The sequence below is a fragment of the Aquarana catesbeiana genome, linkage group LG04, assembly GCF_042186555.1.
Source record: "Aquarana catesbeiana isolate 2022-GZ linkage group LG04, ASM4218655v1, whole genome shotgun sequence".
NCBI classification, from domain to species: Eukaryota; Metazoa; Chordata; class Amphibia; order Anura; family Ranidae; genus Aquarana; species Aquarana catesbeiana.
The window spans coordinates 109,666,651-109,682,986 of NC_133327.1; the positions used below are offsets into that span (position 1 = coordinate 109,666,651).

General features: G+C 39.6%; 1 protein-coding gene across 3 annotated transcripts in view; it reads right to left on the minus strand.

Annotated features, from left to right (window-relative positions):
- Nucleotides 1-444: 444 nt before the first annotated feature.
- Nucleotides 445-16,336, minus strand: part of SNTG2 (syntrophin gamma 2) — an 827,232-nt gene continuing 811,340 nt past the window's right edge. The window contains exon 17 of one of the 3 annotated variants that reach the window (XM_073625453.1): nucleotides 445-1,229. In XM_073625453.1, coding sequence (XP_073481554.1) covers nucleotides 1,098-1,229 — 132 coding nt within the window. In that variant the 3' untranslated portion in view covers nucleotides 445-1,097. The remainder of the gene's footprint in view (nucleotides 1,230-16,336) is intronic. The other 2 variants (XM_073625452.1, XM_073625454.1) reach the window with 2 other exon arrangements.

The following is a 16,336-nucleotide window of genomic DNA, read 5'->3' on the forward strand; positions in this document are numbered from 1 at the left end:
TCTTGGGAATCAAGGCAGTATAATTGTTTTACCAAGAAAGAGATAAATGTATGAAAGTGGAAAGGGACAGAGAGGGAAGAGGGATAGGTGAGATTCTGTAGTCCAGCAGGCAGAGCTTGAGATTTCAGTGCAGCAGTTGTTAGCTTACTAAAAGAAGGTAGGACCTCACTGGCTTTCTAGCAGGTAGTTTTTGTTCTTGCAGAATGGTAAAGGGATAAAACATAGAGAAGCATGGTTGTATAGCAGAGATGTACTGAAAATATATAAAGTATATACTTTTTTGTTTTAAAAACAGAGCAAGGAAGTTGAGCAGAATGAACTTTCTTCCTGTGGAGTTCCCAAGCAAAATGTAACTTTTGTAAGAATCAACCATAGAATGTTACAGAATTATTGCAGTATTATATTTTAAAAACAATTATTATGCTATGCAAAGCATATACCCAGTGCAAATTTCATAACACAACCAATTCCTCTACAACAGTCACCTCTTAACTTGTCACACAGAACAAAGAAAAGGACAACATATTCTTGAAAGTAAATCTTTAAAAGAATTAGCATTTTCCATGAGCTTTATAACACACCAATTAAATATACAATATGCAATATCTTATCAAAATACATAAATGCCTGGACCATCTGTATTTTACTTCATAAATACATGTAGGTAAAATCATAAATTCTATTAACAAAATATTACATTGAAGCTGCTCACTGCTGATTGTAGCAGTGAAATCCCTAAATAACTAAAAAAATCTAAAATATAATTAGCATGCTATCCATACGTATATACAGCATGATCCTATCATTAAATCTTTTTAGCATTGTAAACGTACAGTTCCTAAATACTGTTCAAAAACCTGGGATAGTATCTTAAAGTGCTATTTCATCATCATTTTTAAATTAGAAGTAGATAAAAATGTGCTTTTAACTGTTTCATGATACACATTTACATAAAACAAACATGAGAGAAATGTACAGATGGACTTGGGGGAAATATAATCAGTTGTATTCCGAAAGTTTTTGTCAATAAAATGGATTGTGCATGAAATAAATCCCATAGCAAAATAACTTTCTTCTGAACATTGTGTTAATTCGATCTACGTGTTGTAGATGTATTTTCTTGCAGCACTTTGGCTGTTTATGAACATGGGGTCCATAGATGCAACCTTAGCAGCAATGAAAGAATGAATACAGTGTAAAACACCCGTAAGATCCTGAAATTCAAGTTCCTGTAGGGAAAGAGAAGCCAGATGTTAGTAACCTAGTAAGAGAAGGCAAGATAATGTCAAGTTAGATTAGGTAATTTAAAGTGTAAGTAATGCATGTCTAAATCCAAAAGTGTAATATATTCTAGCTTACCAGTCCTGAGATGTAATGTCTTCATATGTTTTCTATTGTAAGGCTTTTTCCCATTATTTTCACCTGGTAAATCTGCGAATAGCACACTTACTGTCCAGTGGTTACACTCACATCTTCACTGTATGTATGAAGGGAGCTATAGTTACTTAGGCTGGACTTCAAACATGCTTTCTGCTCTTTATCTCCTGTACATGGGAATGGGGCTATTAGTAGTTGGGTGTTTTTCGTTCAGCTCACAGGAAGTGCCATAGGCACTGCATTTTGGCAAGATCAACAAGTATTTTCTATACTGGCTATTAATGTTCTTAACCTGAAAAAATGAAAACTAAGGCACCTAGTACATCCAAAAACTGGTGAGCTGCAATATATTAATTTTTTGTTCTTGGGTTAAGATATATTTTAAGGCCAAAACATTTTGTGTTGGTTATGGATAGAGTGGTGAGGAGTTAGCACTGATGATAGGTTTTTATTGCTGACCGTGGTCCCTCTTGGGAGATTCGATCTTTCTATTTGTTCTGGTAATCATTTCAAAATTTAGAATTGTCACCAGAGTTTGTAAAAAGAAGACATTTTAAAATGGAGACATATTTTGGTGGCAGCTGTCTAAGAGAGTGTTTCCTTCACTTTAGAAAGATTTCCTCCCATGTTCTGTTGGGTAAGGGAAATTTCTTCATTTGGATACAGATTGTGAAAAAAATAAGCCAGGTAGGAGCTTAAACATTTCCTACACTATCATCCCTTCCTCAGGATTAACAGAATTAACTAGTAACTATGTGTAGAACTACGATGTTTAGGCAGGGTTGCTATTAACTCTATTTGCCAAGTGATAGTTGCCTTGGCTAATTGTTAGGAGGTAATTGATTTCACCCTAATTCTGAAATTGCTGTACTAGATGGCCGGGTATCTGGTGTCATTAGACAAGGACGTTGCAAGAAAAGATTAGGAATGAATGGGGTGTCTCAACCAATGGGCAGGGATTTTCTTGGGTCCCTTGGCCTGCTGGGAGAACCTATTTATTTGGGTGGAGTCAGGTGATCAGGGTTCTGTGCCACCTGGATGGCTGTCTGGGTGGACGTGTGTCATATTGCCCCGGGCTGCTAGGCCAGAAACCTGAGGCCTATCCCGGGGACATCTGGCTGCTAGGCTAGTTGAGAGCCTATGCAGAAGTAGTGCAGGGTTGGGACTGCAGGCTTGTAGTCCAACCAGAAGTAACGGTTCCACCGGCCGGGGAACCCGTCATGGTCAGAGGTAGAGGGGAAGCTGTCACCAGAAGGGGACCATCCACCTTCCTACTGGAGACTACAGTGAGTGAGCTGAGGCCAATACCAGAGCAGACTTCTCGCCAACTGGGGACAGCAAAGAAGTGGGAAAGCATCAGCAATAGGGGTGCAACGGATCAAAAAACTCACGGTTCGGTTCGTTCCTCGGATCAGGAGTCAGGGATTGGATCATTTTCGGATCAACAAAAAAAAAAAATTAATTGAGTTTACAAAAACCTGTGAAAATTCCACCACCATATAGTCCCCACTGTAATCACTGTAATATCCACAAACCCCCCACTGTAATATCCAGAATCTCCCCCACTGTAATATCCACATCTCCCCCACTGTAATATCCACATCTCCCCCACTGTAATATCCACATCTCCCCCCACTGTAATATCCACATCTCCCCCACTGTAATATCCACAATCTCCCCCACTGTAATATCCACAATCTCCCCCACTGTATTATTCACGTCATCTCCCCCACTGTAATATCCACAATCTCCCCCACTGTAATATTCACGTCATCTCCCTCACTGTAATATCCACGTCATCTCCCCCACTGTAATATCCACATCTCCCCCATTGTAATATCCACATCTCCCCACTGTAATATCCACATCTCCCCCACTGTAATATCCACATCTCCCCACATCTCCCCCACTAATATCCACATCTCCCCACATCTCCCCCACTAATATCCACATCTCCCCCACTAATATCCACATCTCCCCCACTAATACCCACATCTCCCCCCACTGTAATATCCACATCTCCCCACATCTCCCCTACGATTGTCTGCGCCGCTCACCTAGGCTGCCGCCGGGTGTTCCAAGATGGCCGCTGCTCTGGAGCTAGGCCGAAGCCGCGGCTTTCCCTAAGGCCAAGGAGGCGGAGAGCTCCGCGGATCGTGTGTGTGCCGATCCGAACAAGCTGAACCGCTCGAATCACGGATCGGTGACGATCCGTTGCACCCCTAATCAGCAAGTCTCAAGTCAGGGACCCAGCGGGACAGCAGGTGTGACACTTGTGGAGTGCCAAGCCAGGGACCTAATGTGTCCACAGGGGTGAAGCTTAAGGACTATCTGTGAGTGCCAAGCCAGGGACCCAGCAGTGAAGCAGGGGTGACACTTGAGGAAGATACGGCCTGTTACATTGAAAGAGCTCAGGGGATCCAGTGGCAATTGAATCTGAAGTCTAGTGAGAGAGACTCTGGGAGCTAATAGAATGAAGACCCACAGTGAGTGAGTGTGGGGTAAAGAGAACTGTTTGTGTTGCAGATAGTTGAATACCTTTAACGTTAGTAACAGCTACAAGATTGTTGCCATAGGAGACACCAGTCCTACCTATACCGAAGTGGTGTCCGGCTGGAGGCCTTCACCTGTATAGCTATCTGCCTATAGAAGTCTCAGAATCTGCCAAATAACATTGCATCTACTTAAGGGTGTCCTGGCCCCAACCCTCTCTCCCACAGTTCTGTTTAAGAGATAATAAATCTCTTTGCATTCAAGAAGTGTCTGGCGCCTATCAATCCACCTTGCATTACACCCTCCATGCCTTGTAACCCACTCCACACAGAAGGATGTCAGCTGTCCCTAACTCTGGAGGATACCATTAGGCCCTGAGAGGCCCGGGACTTTGCTACATATGCATGATGTGGTCTAAAACAAGACCCCCTCCTGCCTCTGTAGCTTCCATTTTAAAGGATTTAAAGTACATAGAATAGAAGCTCCCAAACTATATTCATATTAATCTAATTATGTATGTATTTAGTTTAGTTCTAGAGCTAATTCAAATGAAAACAGGACCTGTGTTTCTGTGCCAGTGCACACTATTAATGATGTGTTTTTACGTAATGAAATTTATATTATTTGCTGTGATTAGAGTACTTTTATTCTACTCAGCTTCATTAGTTCATATCTTGACAATGACAGTTACAAGAACAGTTTTCTGTGAAGCAGAATAAATATATTAGGATTGTAGACACATCTTCAAACCATGCAATTATTGTTTATTCTTGTACCAAGAAACCATTGTTTCTTCCAGGAAATATTTCACGATGACATACTTTCTACAAAGTTGAAGCAGTTTAGGCAATGCATTAAATGATTCATTTTTTTTACTAATATGTTTCTACATCAACTCTAAAGATTTTAAAACATACCATATTTAATAATGGCAAAGAGTACTCAGATGCAGTTAAAAACAACAACCATCACACTTCAGTTGTGAGAGTGTTTCATTATTCCTGGTCTGTTACTATTGTTTTCTGACATTTGTATTTTGTATCAATAAAACCCAACTTAACCTTCAGTTTAAATCAGTTAAATACATTCCAGGTGCATCAAAACAAAAGGTTTTCAAAGTCTTACAGATTACTTTTTTTTAGCCTAGCCGTAGTAGAAATGTCTGTCCTCTGCCAGCATGCTGTAGAGAAAACCTAATGCTTTTTGTTTTAAAGCAGTAGTCTCCCTGTAGAGGGGCCACAAGCTCCCTGACCAGTTAGAGCTGGTGCTCTCCAATCAGCAGGGATTGTGAGCTTTGCTGATTATGCAGGTATAACTTTTACACAGCAGGGGGCTCGTTGGACCTCTGCAAGGAGACCTAGAATGTATTTAGCTAAGTTAAATTGATAATTCAGTTGAACATTAATTCTGCAACTATGGTTTCCCTGTGTCAGTGAGCCGCTGCTGCTGTAGGGGAAAGGAGCCTATAGGTGATGTCACAGCTTTGGGAATCCAGAGCCATAGTTAAGTGCTCCCATACACAGGGGAGCTGGAGCTGCTGAATCACATGACCAGACAAGAGCAGATTTAAAAATATGTAGACATATCTTTTTTATACAGGATATACAGCATGGGGCGGAGGAGGGGAAATAATTTTTTTTTTTAAATAGTTAGGATTAGCCTTATTTTCAATGTTTAAGCACATAAGATGGACCAATTAATAAAAAAAAAATTATTAAACTTTTTTAACTCACTTAGGGCCTTTAGTGCTGACGGGTTGTTTATCTGTTCAGATGGGTTTTGTATTCTCAAAAAAGTCCATGAGAATGAAAAATCAGCTTGAAGTATATAACATGCATGTCTGAAGGAGGTAAGCCAAACCTATTAATGAATTCTCAATGATCTCAGAAGTCTGCAGCTGATGTCAAATGAATACCATTGACACAACCCCAAAGCCCATTAACACACATAAGTAAAAAAATATATATTGGTAACTGTATGGGGTTGATACCTGAGAATCAGTCATTGCACCCCACTTGTCAACAGAGCTTACAAATAATGTATTGTGTTGATTTGACATACCTGTCCTCATACCTGGTAGGTTAACTGCCTAAACTTCATTGGAATCCTCCCGTATCTTCTTATCTGAATAAAAGTAATGCTGGGCCAGAGTCCTTACTTTATAAGCAAGTCCAGTTATTAACAGGTCCTTAGTCCCTCAGGCCTAAGACTCACAACTTTATTTACCATTACTTTAGTTTATTTACTGTTAACAAGAAGAGATGGCAAAAATAACACAACCTTCTGTGCGGTGCCTATGGCAATTCCAGAAAGATAGTATCGTCCAACCTAAAGCTTATGTAGGCAGTCTGTAAACAGCTGCCTACAAGGGAATGTACCATGTTAGTAAACTAGCTAGTCTGCCCAGGTTAGGGAAGGGTTAATACTTGTTCTATGGAGAGTGATGGATGAAGGGCGCGTGATCAGTTGCTCACATCAAAAGTATAAAATTTATTCATATGAAAATAAAAGCCAATAAAGGCAAATAAAAGCAATTAAATAATGCCAATACTACGTATCAATCCAAACAGGTAACAAAATATAAAACACATGGAAATTTAAAGATAAAAATGAGTTAAAAGTATCATGAGCCCATATTGAGGACTCGTTTTGAGGATAACCTCTTCATCAGAGCCTTTGAGAACCAGGGCGCAGTCTCTATGGGCCAGTAGGCCAAAATCTGTACATCAACATAATGGCTAGTTGGAAAAGATGGCCTGAAATGGGGAGTATGGTATTCTGTGTTCCATACCAGTCCACGTATAAGCGTTCTAGGTGGAGCAGAAATCAGAAAAAAAAAAAAAAAAAAAAAAAAAAAAAAAAATATATATATATATATATATATATATATATATATATATATATATATATATATATATATATATATATATATATATATATATATATATATGTGTGTATATACATATATAAACATGTGTGCATATATATATATATATATATATATATATATACACATAACCAAGCACACACGTATGTACAGACAATATAGATATAAAAATTATATGCATAAAACTAAATATATAGAGAGACAGAATTTCAGCTAGAAATACAGTATGGAGCACATGGCAAGAAAGTGCAACACAGGAAACGCATGGTGAGTAAAAATGCATAAATCAATAAGTGGATATAAATACATAAATACATAAATCAATAGATGGATATAATAGACAGGAAACACATATGTGTACAGAGAATTGGTAAAAGGTATAATATCGGAATTTGGTAGGGGATTCGGTGTCCAAAAATAACATAGATGAGTGGTCAATGGTAGACCTTGAAGTAGTAAACAAGAAAGTCATAATATATATGTATATATATAGATAAGTAAATATGTATGACCTAAGGGTGTTGTTTTTTAATTCACAACTTAATGCTTGTTCTGTAGTTCCCACTCTTTCTGGGTTCTGCCTCTCGCCCTGTGATGATATAAAAAGGGGAGGGCTCTGTTCACAGGGAGTCTGCATGGGAAGAAGACAGAAACAAGCCATAAAGATGTAATGTCCAGCTGCTTTACAGAGAGGGCTCTGCTTCAGCTTTAGCCACATGGAAAGAGAAGCAAGAAACTCACAGAAGAAGATGTAATCCTTTACAGCCACCCAGGAGCTCCCTGGTTCTCTCCTACTTCAGCATGGACTTGTACCAAGTAATTGACTCTCACCTTTGCAAGGTATGCTTGGGCAGCCACACTCTAGAGTAGCTAGTTAGGGACAGATGCACACACTGTTTGTGCACTTAATCTATTATGCTGCAGAACCTTCAGTAAAGTTTGTTAACTGTTTCCTGAGCCTGGTCTGAAGTCACTAAATGGGTGCATGAATGTACTATGACAGATACACTACAATACTTTGGGTCAGTAAAGTACATACAGGGTATGAAGCAGGTCAGTCGCAAGGGGTTAACTCAGCAAGGCAAGGGAGAGTAAAGCCGTTGCTAAGGGTAACCAAGTGAAGGAACAAGATGCAAGCAATCAGCCATTAGGCATGGTACCTAATAAAGTGAAAGGTCCTCCATTAGTGAGGGAGGCAATGTTCTAGCTTCCATCCTAGCGGTTGGTATCCCATAGCAACCGGATCCTAAGCTGCATTACAGAGATCTATAGCCTGGCCATGAGGTATGAAGGGGAAGAGTTAAGTGAGAGCACACATGAGGTCCATGTTTGGTGCTAGATGGGACCCCATTCTGTTACCAGGAGTGGGGTAACAGGTACGCTGTACTTGTGGAGTGGGCGCAGGCTCAACACGTCCCTCCTAATGTAAACATAGAAGATACAGTCTGTAGTGACATGAGACAAGTTGCTTCTCAGAGGAACTCTGTACTTTAATTGCTGCACACAGTAAAGGCTCATCTCTACATCGGGAACTGCCTTAATGTTAGATTCTTCACATGACTGCAATGCTCGCCTGATCGCAAGCATTGATGAGCACTCTCTGCATGAAAAGGTAACCCCGTGTGCAGGGTGATTGATCCCACCCACACTGCTTGGCATAGCTCAAGAACCCAGTGGGCTTACAGCTCAGATGAGTTAGCAAGGATGCGCCTGCTTCACACTGCCCACATGTACAGTGGGGACGGAAAGTATTCAGACCCCCTTAAGTTTTTCACTCTTTGTTATATTGTAGCCATTTGCCAAAATCATTTAAGTTCATTTTTTCCTCATTAATGTACACACAGCACCCCATATTGACAGAAAAACACAGAATTGTTGACATTTTTGCAGATTTATTAAAAAAGAAAAACTGAAATATCACATGGTCCTAAGTATTCAGACCCTTTCCTCAGTATTTAGTAGAAGCACCCTTTTGATCTAATACAGTCATGAGTCTTTTTGGGAAAGATGCAACAAGTTTGTCACACCTGAATTTGGGGATCCTCTGCCATTCCTCCTTGCAGATCCTCTCCAGTTCTGTCAGGTTGGATGGTAAATGTTGGTGGACAGCCATTTTTAGGTCTGGGGTGCTGTGTGTACATTAATGAGGAAAAAAATGAACTTAAATGATTTTAGCAAATGGCTGCAATGTAACAAAGCATGAAAAATGTAAGGGGGTCTGAATACGTCCCCACCGTACATCAAAGCATACACATTGTTTTGGACAGAGTGAAGAAGAAAGGGGCTCTTTGTCAACTTTTTATTGCTTTCTGTGTCTCCCCTAAGGGAGAGTCACCCCAATATTGTCCTGGTGAGTGGGGAAGAGAGAGGAGAAATCCACAAAACGGAATTGTCATGGGAGCAAGAAGTAAGAGAAAATCTTTATTTGGAGACACCTGTTCTGATGACAACCCTCTAAGATTGGAATTCTATTCACTTTGGAGAGATTTCCCCTAAATTCTTGTTGCATAGGACACGCAGTGAAAGGAAATCTCAGTGGGACAACAAAAATACCTTTATAGCAGTGTGAACCCTACCCTAAACTATCTAAAACAAAATAAAAGTTTTGGTTTTACACATGCTTTAGGAATATAGTCTGATGATGGTCAGAGTCCTGCTCAGACTCTGATATTAGGACCTGCTCACTGTTTCACTGAACCACTGAGCATTGTGGCAAATACGGCAAACCTAAACTCACAGAAATATTCACTTTATGTAAGAAAGAGAGTTTCTTTAAATAGAAGGTAGCAAGTGAGTGAGTGCTTTTGTCATATACCACTTCCTCCCAGTCTGAATATAGATATCAGATATTCCAACCACTCACAAGCACAAAACAAGACAATACGTGTTTAGTTGCTGAACATGGACTGATTTATTTGAGATGACACACAAATATATACAGCAGGCTTACAATAAAAACTGTAACCAGAAACCTAATTAACATGAGCTAGTTATCTAATCATTTACCCAGACTAGGTGACTCAGAGATAAGACCTTTTATGGTAGACTTCACGTCTCCTAGCTCGCCGACTATACAATACACATTATCATAAACATCAACACAGAACTCCTTCATATAATAGCAGGGTTAATTAGCACAAACAACAATGGGTGAAATACTCTTAGAAGCTACACTAGTAGACAACAGGAGACCCAGGGCTTTCCAGATCTCATTAATAAGCATTCCTTTCACATACATCTTCTATATGAATCACAAGCATGCAGAGACCATCAAGGCCACCTTAATAATGTCCTTTTGCATTACATAACAGAATACCTTCCTAAATGCTTGTAGCTCCCTCAAATGTCAGGGCCCATAGTCGGTAAGCAAGAGGCTAGCATCCAGTCCCCTGCAAAAGCCTCTGTCCTGGGTAAGTCTGTCACAGGGCACAGGGTCTAATAACTGTTTATGTCACATTATTATTAACTTGTTCTTTCCTTATATCTTTTCTGTTCTATATATATATAGATATATAGATATATAGATATATAGATATATATATCTATATATCTATATATCTATATATATATAGATATATATATATCTATATATATATAGATATATAGATATATATATCTATATATCTATATATATATACATACTCATTGATTTTGTTCACCAGGGGAATTTGGTATTTTGTCTTATTTCCATACCACCAATCCCTGACTATTTTTAATTTTATCTTGGCTTTTTTGGCATATCTTGAAGAAATATGTACCATTTATAAAGACACATTATGGGCTTTAGGAAACCAAGTTTGCAAAGCTGGTTAGGCAGTCATTTGTAGTATAGCATCAATTCTATGCCCTTTCCTTTAAGTTTGTGAGGTATGTAAGCCTTTTTTTTAATACCAAAAATACACCCATTTTGTCACCAGATGTTTGTACAAAATTCCAAAGGACTGTTATTCCAGTTCAACAATTTAAAAATCTGTGTTTTATATATAAAGGCTTCAGTCTCTCCCTGTATATGGTAGTTTTTCTAAAGGAGATGCGAACAAAAGCCTAAAATGTGAAACAGAAGTCTAAATGAAAGAAAAAAATATCTGTATATATTATCACATAGGTATTAACAACTTTGACTCAAAATGTGTTCTTTCCAACTATTTTACAATTAATTATAATTTGTGTGTGTTTCTTGTAAATTTCCCTTCCTCATTTTTACTGTATTCATCCAAGCTTCCTATCTTGAGGTTAGAAAATATTTATTTTAACGCACTGTAAATTTGGTCATGTCAATTTGTGTGTGTAGACATTGAAGTGCTGTATCCCTAATGGCACTATAGCTGTTGAAATTAATCTCAAATGTCAAATATATTTTTAGGCATAGCTCTATGTACAACAACGATGCCTGATTTCATTGCTCACCAGAATCCCCAGAGCTTGTGAGTTAGTTACACAATCTAACCACCACATTCAGTATGTTCACAGTCTGCAATTTTTACACATGATTTGATTTTCATGTTACATGTTTTTTGAGAAATTGCACCAAATTGTCTTAGTATATATGGGGTTCCCTCCATAAATAGTTGAGTTCTGGTACAACAGTTATAAATAAACACTTTCCTAAAATATTGATGCACATCAAAACAACCTATTATCTAACTGCCAAAAACCAAATAATATTATACTCTGAACTTTGTAAGTGCATTCTAAAGCACAAAAAAAACTCTTCCTCATAAAAGTTCTTCTTTGATATTGCTCTGCTACTAGTGCTGTTGCAATAAAAAAACATGATTATGCTTTCCACCACTCTAGTTTCATTGTGTGGAGATTTGCATTTGTAGATTGGTAATGGGAGATGGTAACTAAAATAGTACATTTCTAATTAGAGATAAGGTGGACCAATGATCCATCTTGGCAGAAATAAATGAAGAGTATCCAGCATTCCAGAAGCGATGAATTAAAGGTAGCATACAATTTGACTAGTTATTTTTATTATATTTGTATGTATTTTATTGTTTGTATATGTTAGCCTTAAAGGAGTCCCTGGCCCTTACACACCTTACTTACAAACTCACCTTCTGCAAGAATTACACACTATACACTCTACTCATTTGAATCAACATGTACTCTTATCGGTCTAGCACTATCATACACCCATTTGATCATTTGATCGAAGCAGGAAGGAGGGTGCTTCAATCATATTGTTTTCTCACCTACCTTAAAACTTATCTAAATGTAAAAACAAAAATGTAATATATTGCAGCTTACCATCCTTAGATGAGGTGATTCATTAATTTTTTCTTTTCTTTTTTTCTTTTCACCTGTTATTCTGCAGAAAAACACTTCCTATTCCCAGGAGTCTACATTTATTCCTCTACTGTATACAGTTTATGGAGGGAGCCATGGTTACCATCCGAGCTGGACTTCAAACATGCCTGCCTTTGACCATCTCCTCTCCATTGAGGCTGAGGGGACTATTAGTTTACAGAAGAAGGATACATATGTTTGTTCTTTCTCTTAAGCTAACAGGAAGTGACAAGGACACATTTTTTGCATTTTTGGTAAAAATATTTTTAGCCTGAAAATGCAAACAAAACACATATGCAGCCACCATATCTAAAGACTGAAAGCTTGCAATATATTTTTGCTTTTGGGATCAGTTATTCTTTAAATTGACATGATTTATCTAAGGCACCTGTAGTAGATGGATCTATGGATCTATTATTAACTGGAGTATATTCTTTAAAATTACATACAGTATCTCAGAAAAGTGAGTACACCCCTACATTTTTGTAAATATTTTATTATTTCTTTTCATGTGACAACACTGAAAAAAATGACACTTTGCTACAATGTAAAGTAGTAAGTGTGCAGCTAGTATAACAGTGTAAATTTGCTGTCCCCTCAAAGTAACTCAACACACAGCCATTAATGTCTAAACCGCTGGCAACAAAAGTGAGTACACCCCTGTGAAAATGTCCAAATTGGGCCCAATTATCCATTTTCCCTCCCCGTTGTCATTAGTGTTACAAGGTCTCAGGTGTGAATGGGGAGCAGGTGTGTTAAATTTGGTGTTATCATGCTCACTCTCTCATACTGGTCATTGGAAGTTTAACATGGCACCTCATGGCAAAGAACTCTCTGAGGACCTAAAAAAAAGAATTGTTGCTGTACATAAAGGTGGCCTAGGCTATAAGAAGATTGCCATGACCCTGAAACTGAGCTGCAGCATGGTGACCAAGACCATACAACGGTTTAACAGGACAGGTTCCACTCAGAATAGGCCTCGCCATGGTCGACCAAAGAAGTTGAGTGCACGTGCTCAACATCCTATCCAGAGGTTGTCTTTGGGAAATAGACATATAAGTGCTGCCAGTATTGCTGCAGAGATTGAAGGGGTGGGGGGTTCAGCCTGTCAGTGCTCAGACCATACACCACACACTGCATCAAATTGGTCTGCATGGCTGTTGTCCCAGAAGGAAGCCTCTTTTAAAGATGATGCACAAGGAAGCCCGCAAACAGTTTGCTGAAGACAAGCAGGCTAAGGACATGGATTACTGGAACTATGTCCTGTGGTCTGATGAGACCAAGATAAACTTATTTGGTTCAGATGGTGTCAAGCATGTGTGGTGGCAACCAGGTGAGGAGTATAAAGACAAGTGTGTCTTGCCTACAGTCAAGCATGGTGGTGGGAGTGTCATGGTCTGGGGCTGCATGAGTGCTGCCGGCACTGGGGAGCTACAGTTCATTGCGGGAACCATGAATGCCAACATGTACTGTGACATACTGAAATTGCTCCTCTCCCTTCAGAGACTGGGCAGTATTCCAGCGTGATAATGAGCCCAAACACACCTCCAAGATGACCACTGCCTTTCTAAAGAAGCTGAGGGTAAAGGTGATGGACTGGTCAAGCATGTCTCCAGACCTAAACCCTATTGAGCATCTGTGGGGCATCCTCAAACTGAATGTGGAGGAGGGCAAGGTCTCTAACATCCACCAGCTCCATGATGGCATCATGAAGAAGTGGAAGAGGACCCCAGTGGCAACCTGTGAAGCTCTGGTGAACTCCATGCCCAAGAGGATTAAGGCAGTGCTGGAAAATAATGGTGCCCACACAACATTTTGACAATTTGGGCCCAATTTGGACATTTTCACTTAGGGGTGTACTCACTTTTGTTGTCAGTGGTTTAGCCATTAATGGCTGTGTGTTGAGTTATTTTGAGGGGACAACAAATTGACACTGTTATACAAGCTATACACTCACTACTTTACATTGTAGCAAAGTGTAATTTCTTCAGTGTTAGTGTCATTTGTTCAGCGTTTTGTATATTGTATGGACCCTGACCAGGTCTCTTGGGCTGGAGCACCCCTCCCCCTCTTCATTATCTCTTATTAGTGGCTACCATTGCATAGGAGAAATCCATTCAGTTCTCCCACATAGAGGAGTTTATCTCCCATGGTTGAGACACAGGTACTTTCATTCTATTACTAGTGTAGGGCCCACTAATTCAGAGTACTTTGTCGCAGTAAGTGGGCTTAGCACGTTATGACCATATAGTGTAACCAAACCCCCGTATTTTTGAATATGTTCAGGTGTTTTTAACTAGCCTTGCAGGATAAATGTCATTTTTGTATGTGTGCGCTGTAATCTGTTTTGTACTGTTTTTGGTCTTATAGCAGCACCATCTTGAATGTAAAGCATTTTAGGGTGTGCCCCCCAAGTATGTTTTTGTATACTGTATGGACCCTGACCAGGTCTCTTGGGCTGGAGCACCCCTCCCCCTCTTCATTATCTCTTATTAGCGGCTACCATTGCATAGGATGAATCCCTTCAGTTCTCCCACATAGAGGAGTTTATCTCCCATCGTTGAGACACAGGTACTTTCATTCTATTACTAGGGTAGGACCCACTAATTTGGGGTACTTTGTCGTAGCAAGTGGGCTTAGCACTATATGTCCATATGTGTGACCAAACCCCTGTATTTTTGAATATGTTCAGGTGTTTTTAACTAGCCTTGCAGGATAAATGTCATTTTTGTATGTGTGCACTGTAATCTGTTTTGTACTGTTTTTGGTCTTATAGCAGCACCATCTTGAATGTAAAGCATTTTAGGGTGTGCCCCCCAAGTATTTTTTTTTTTTTTTTTTGTATATTTCTACAGTGTTGTCACATGAAAAGATATAATAAAATATTTACAAAAATGTGAGGGGTGTACTCACTTTTGTGAGATACTGTAACTTCAAGCTACCAATTGAAAAGAGATAGGCTATAGTGCACTTCAATGGCCAAAAAGGTTGAAGAGGTTAGAGTACAATAACCCCAGCATTTGTGCCAATGGCAGCAATAAATTACCCCCAGTATTGATGTCAATAGGCAAAATAATAACCCCCCCATCATTCTAGTCAGTGGCAATAATAATTACCCCCAGTATTGGTGCCAGTGGCTGAAATAATCACCCTCAACATTGATGATAGTGGACACAATCACCCTCAACATTGGAAGCAGTAAATGCAATAATAATCCCCAGCACTGGTATCAGTACTATTACCACCATTCCCCTTTGTGGACAAAGGCAGTGAAATTTAATCCCCCACCCCCCTGGTGGTCAGTGGCATTAAAATTTTACTCCCTATGACCATCAGTACAAGAGGGTTCATTTACACTGACATAACTACTAATTCAAGGGAGGAGATAGAGGGGTAAACTTTCACTGTCACTGACCACCAATACAAGGGAAGGGATGGGGTTGTCGTTCGCTGTCACTGATCAACGATGCATTGGTGGTCATGGCAGTGAAATGTATACACCCACATTGGTGGTCATGGTAGTAAAATTTGACTCTTCCCCATCTACCTGACCTCCCCTTCTCCCTGCCTTGGTGATCACTTACCTATTCCTTATTATAGCCTCCCACGCAGCTCTCTCTCTCCCCAGGCTGGACACATTGATCCTCATCAAATCTCTCTCTCTCTCTTTCTCTCTTTCTCTCTTTCTCTTTCTCTCTCTACCTAACTAGATGCTACCAATGACACATAAATATAAATGTTCACTCACACTTTAGCACTGCCGTACATTAACAAACATGTGTTAAACGTGCTGTGTCGTATGCAATGTTCACTGTGTTAAAGTGGTAGTAAACTCACATTTTTGATTTACATCAAATTTTGATCTATAATAAGTCCTACCTGTAGGTACAGTAAATATCTCCTAAACTTGCACTGTATACAAGTAATATACACACTGCATACAGCCGGTGACGTCACTTGCGCATGCGCTCTGAAGGTCCGGTGTACCGTGCCGGACATTCAGAGCTCGTGCTGTAAGCCAGGGCTCCCACACGCATGTGAGGGAGTTACTTCATTGCAGCTCCAGCCACTCATGTAGCCGGAGGCCACAAACTTGGAAGGAAGACCGGGTGAAGATGGAATCCCTGTCAGCAGTGACAGCACACCATTGGAGGGCTTCGTTTTAAGGTAAGTCTCGCATAATGTGCTTATATGCTATGCATACTAGCACAATTTGACATTGCCTTGCAGGTAATTTTTTTTATTTTGAGCTAGGATTTACTACTGCTTTAAGGCAGCCCATTCATC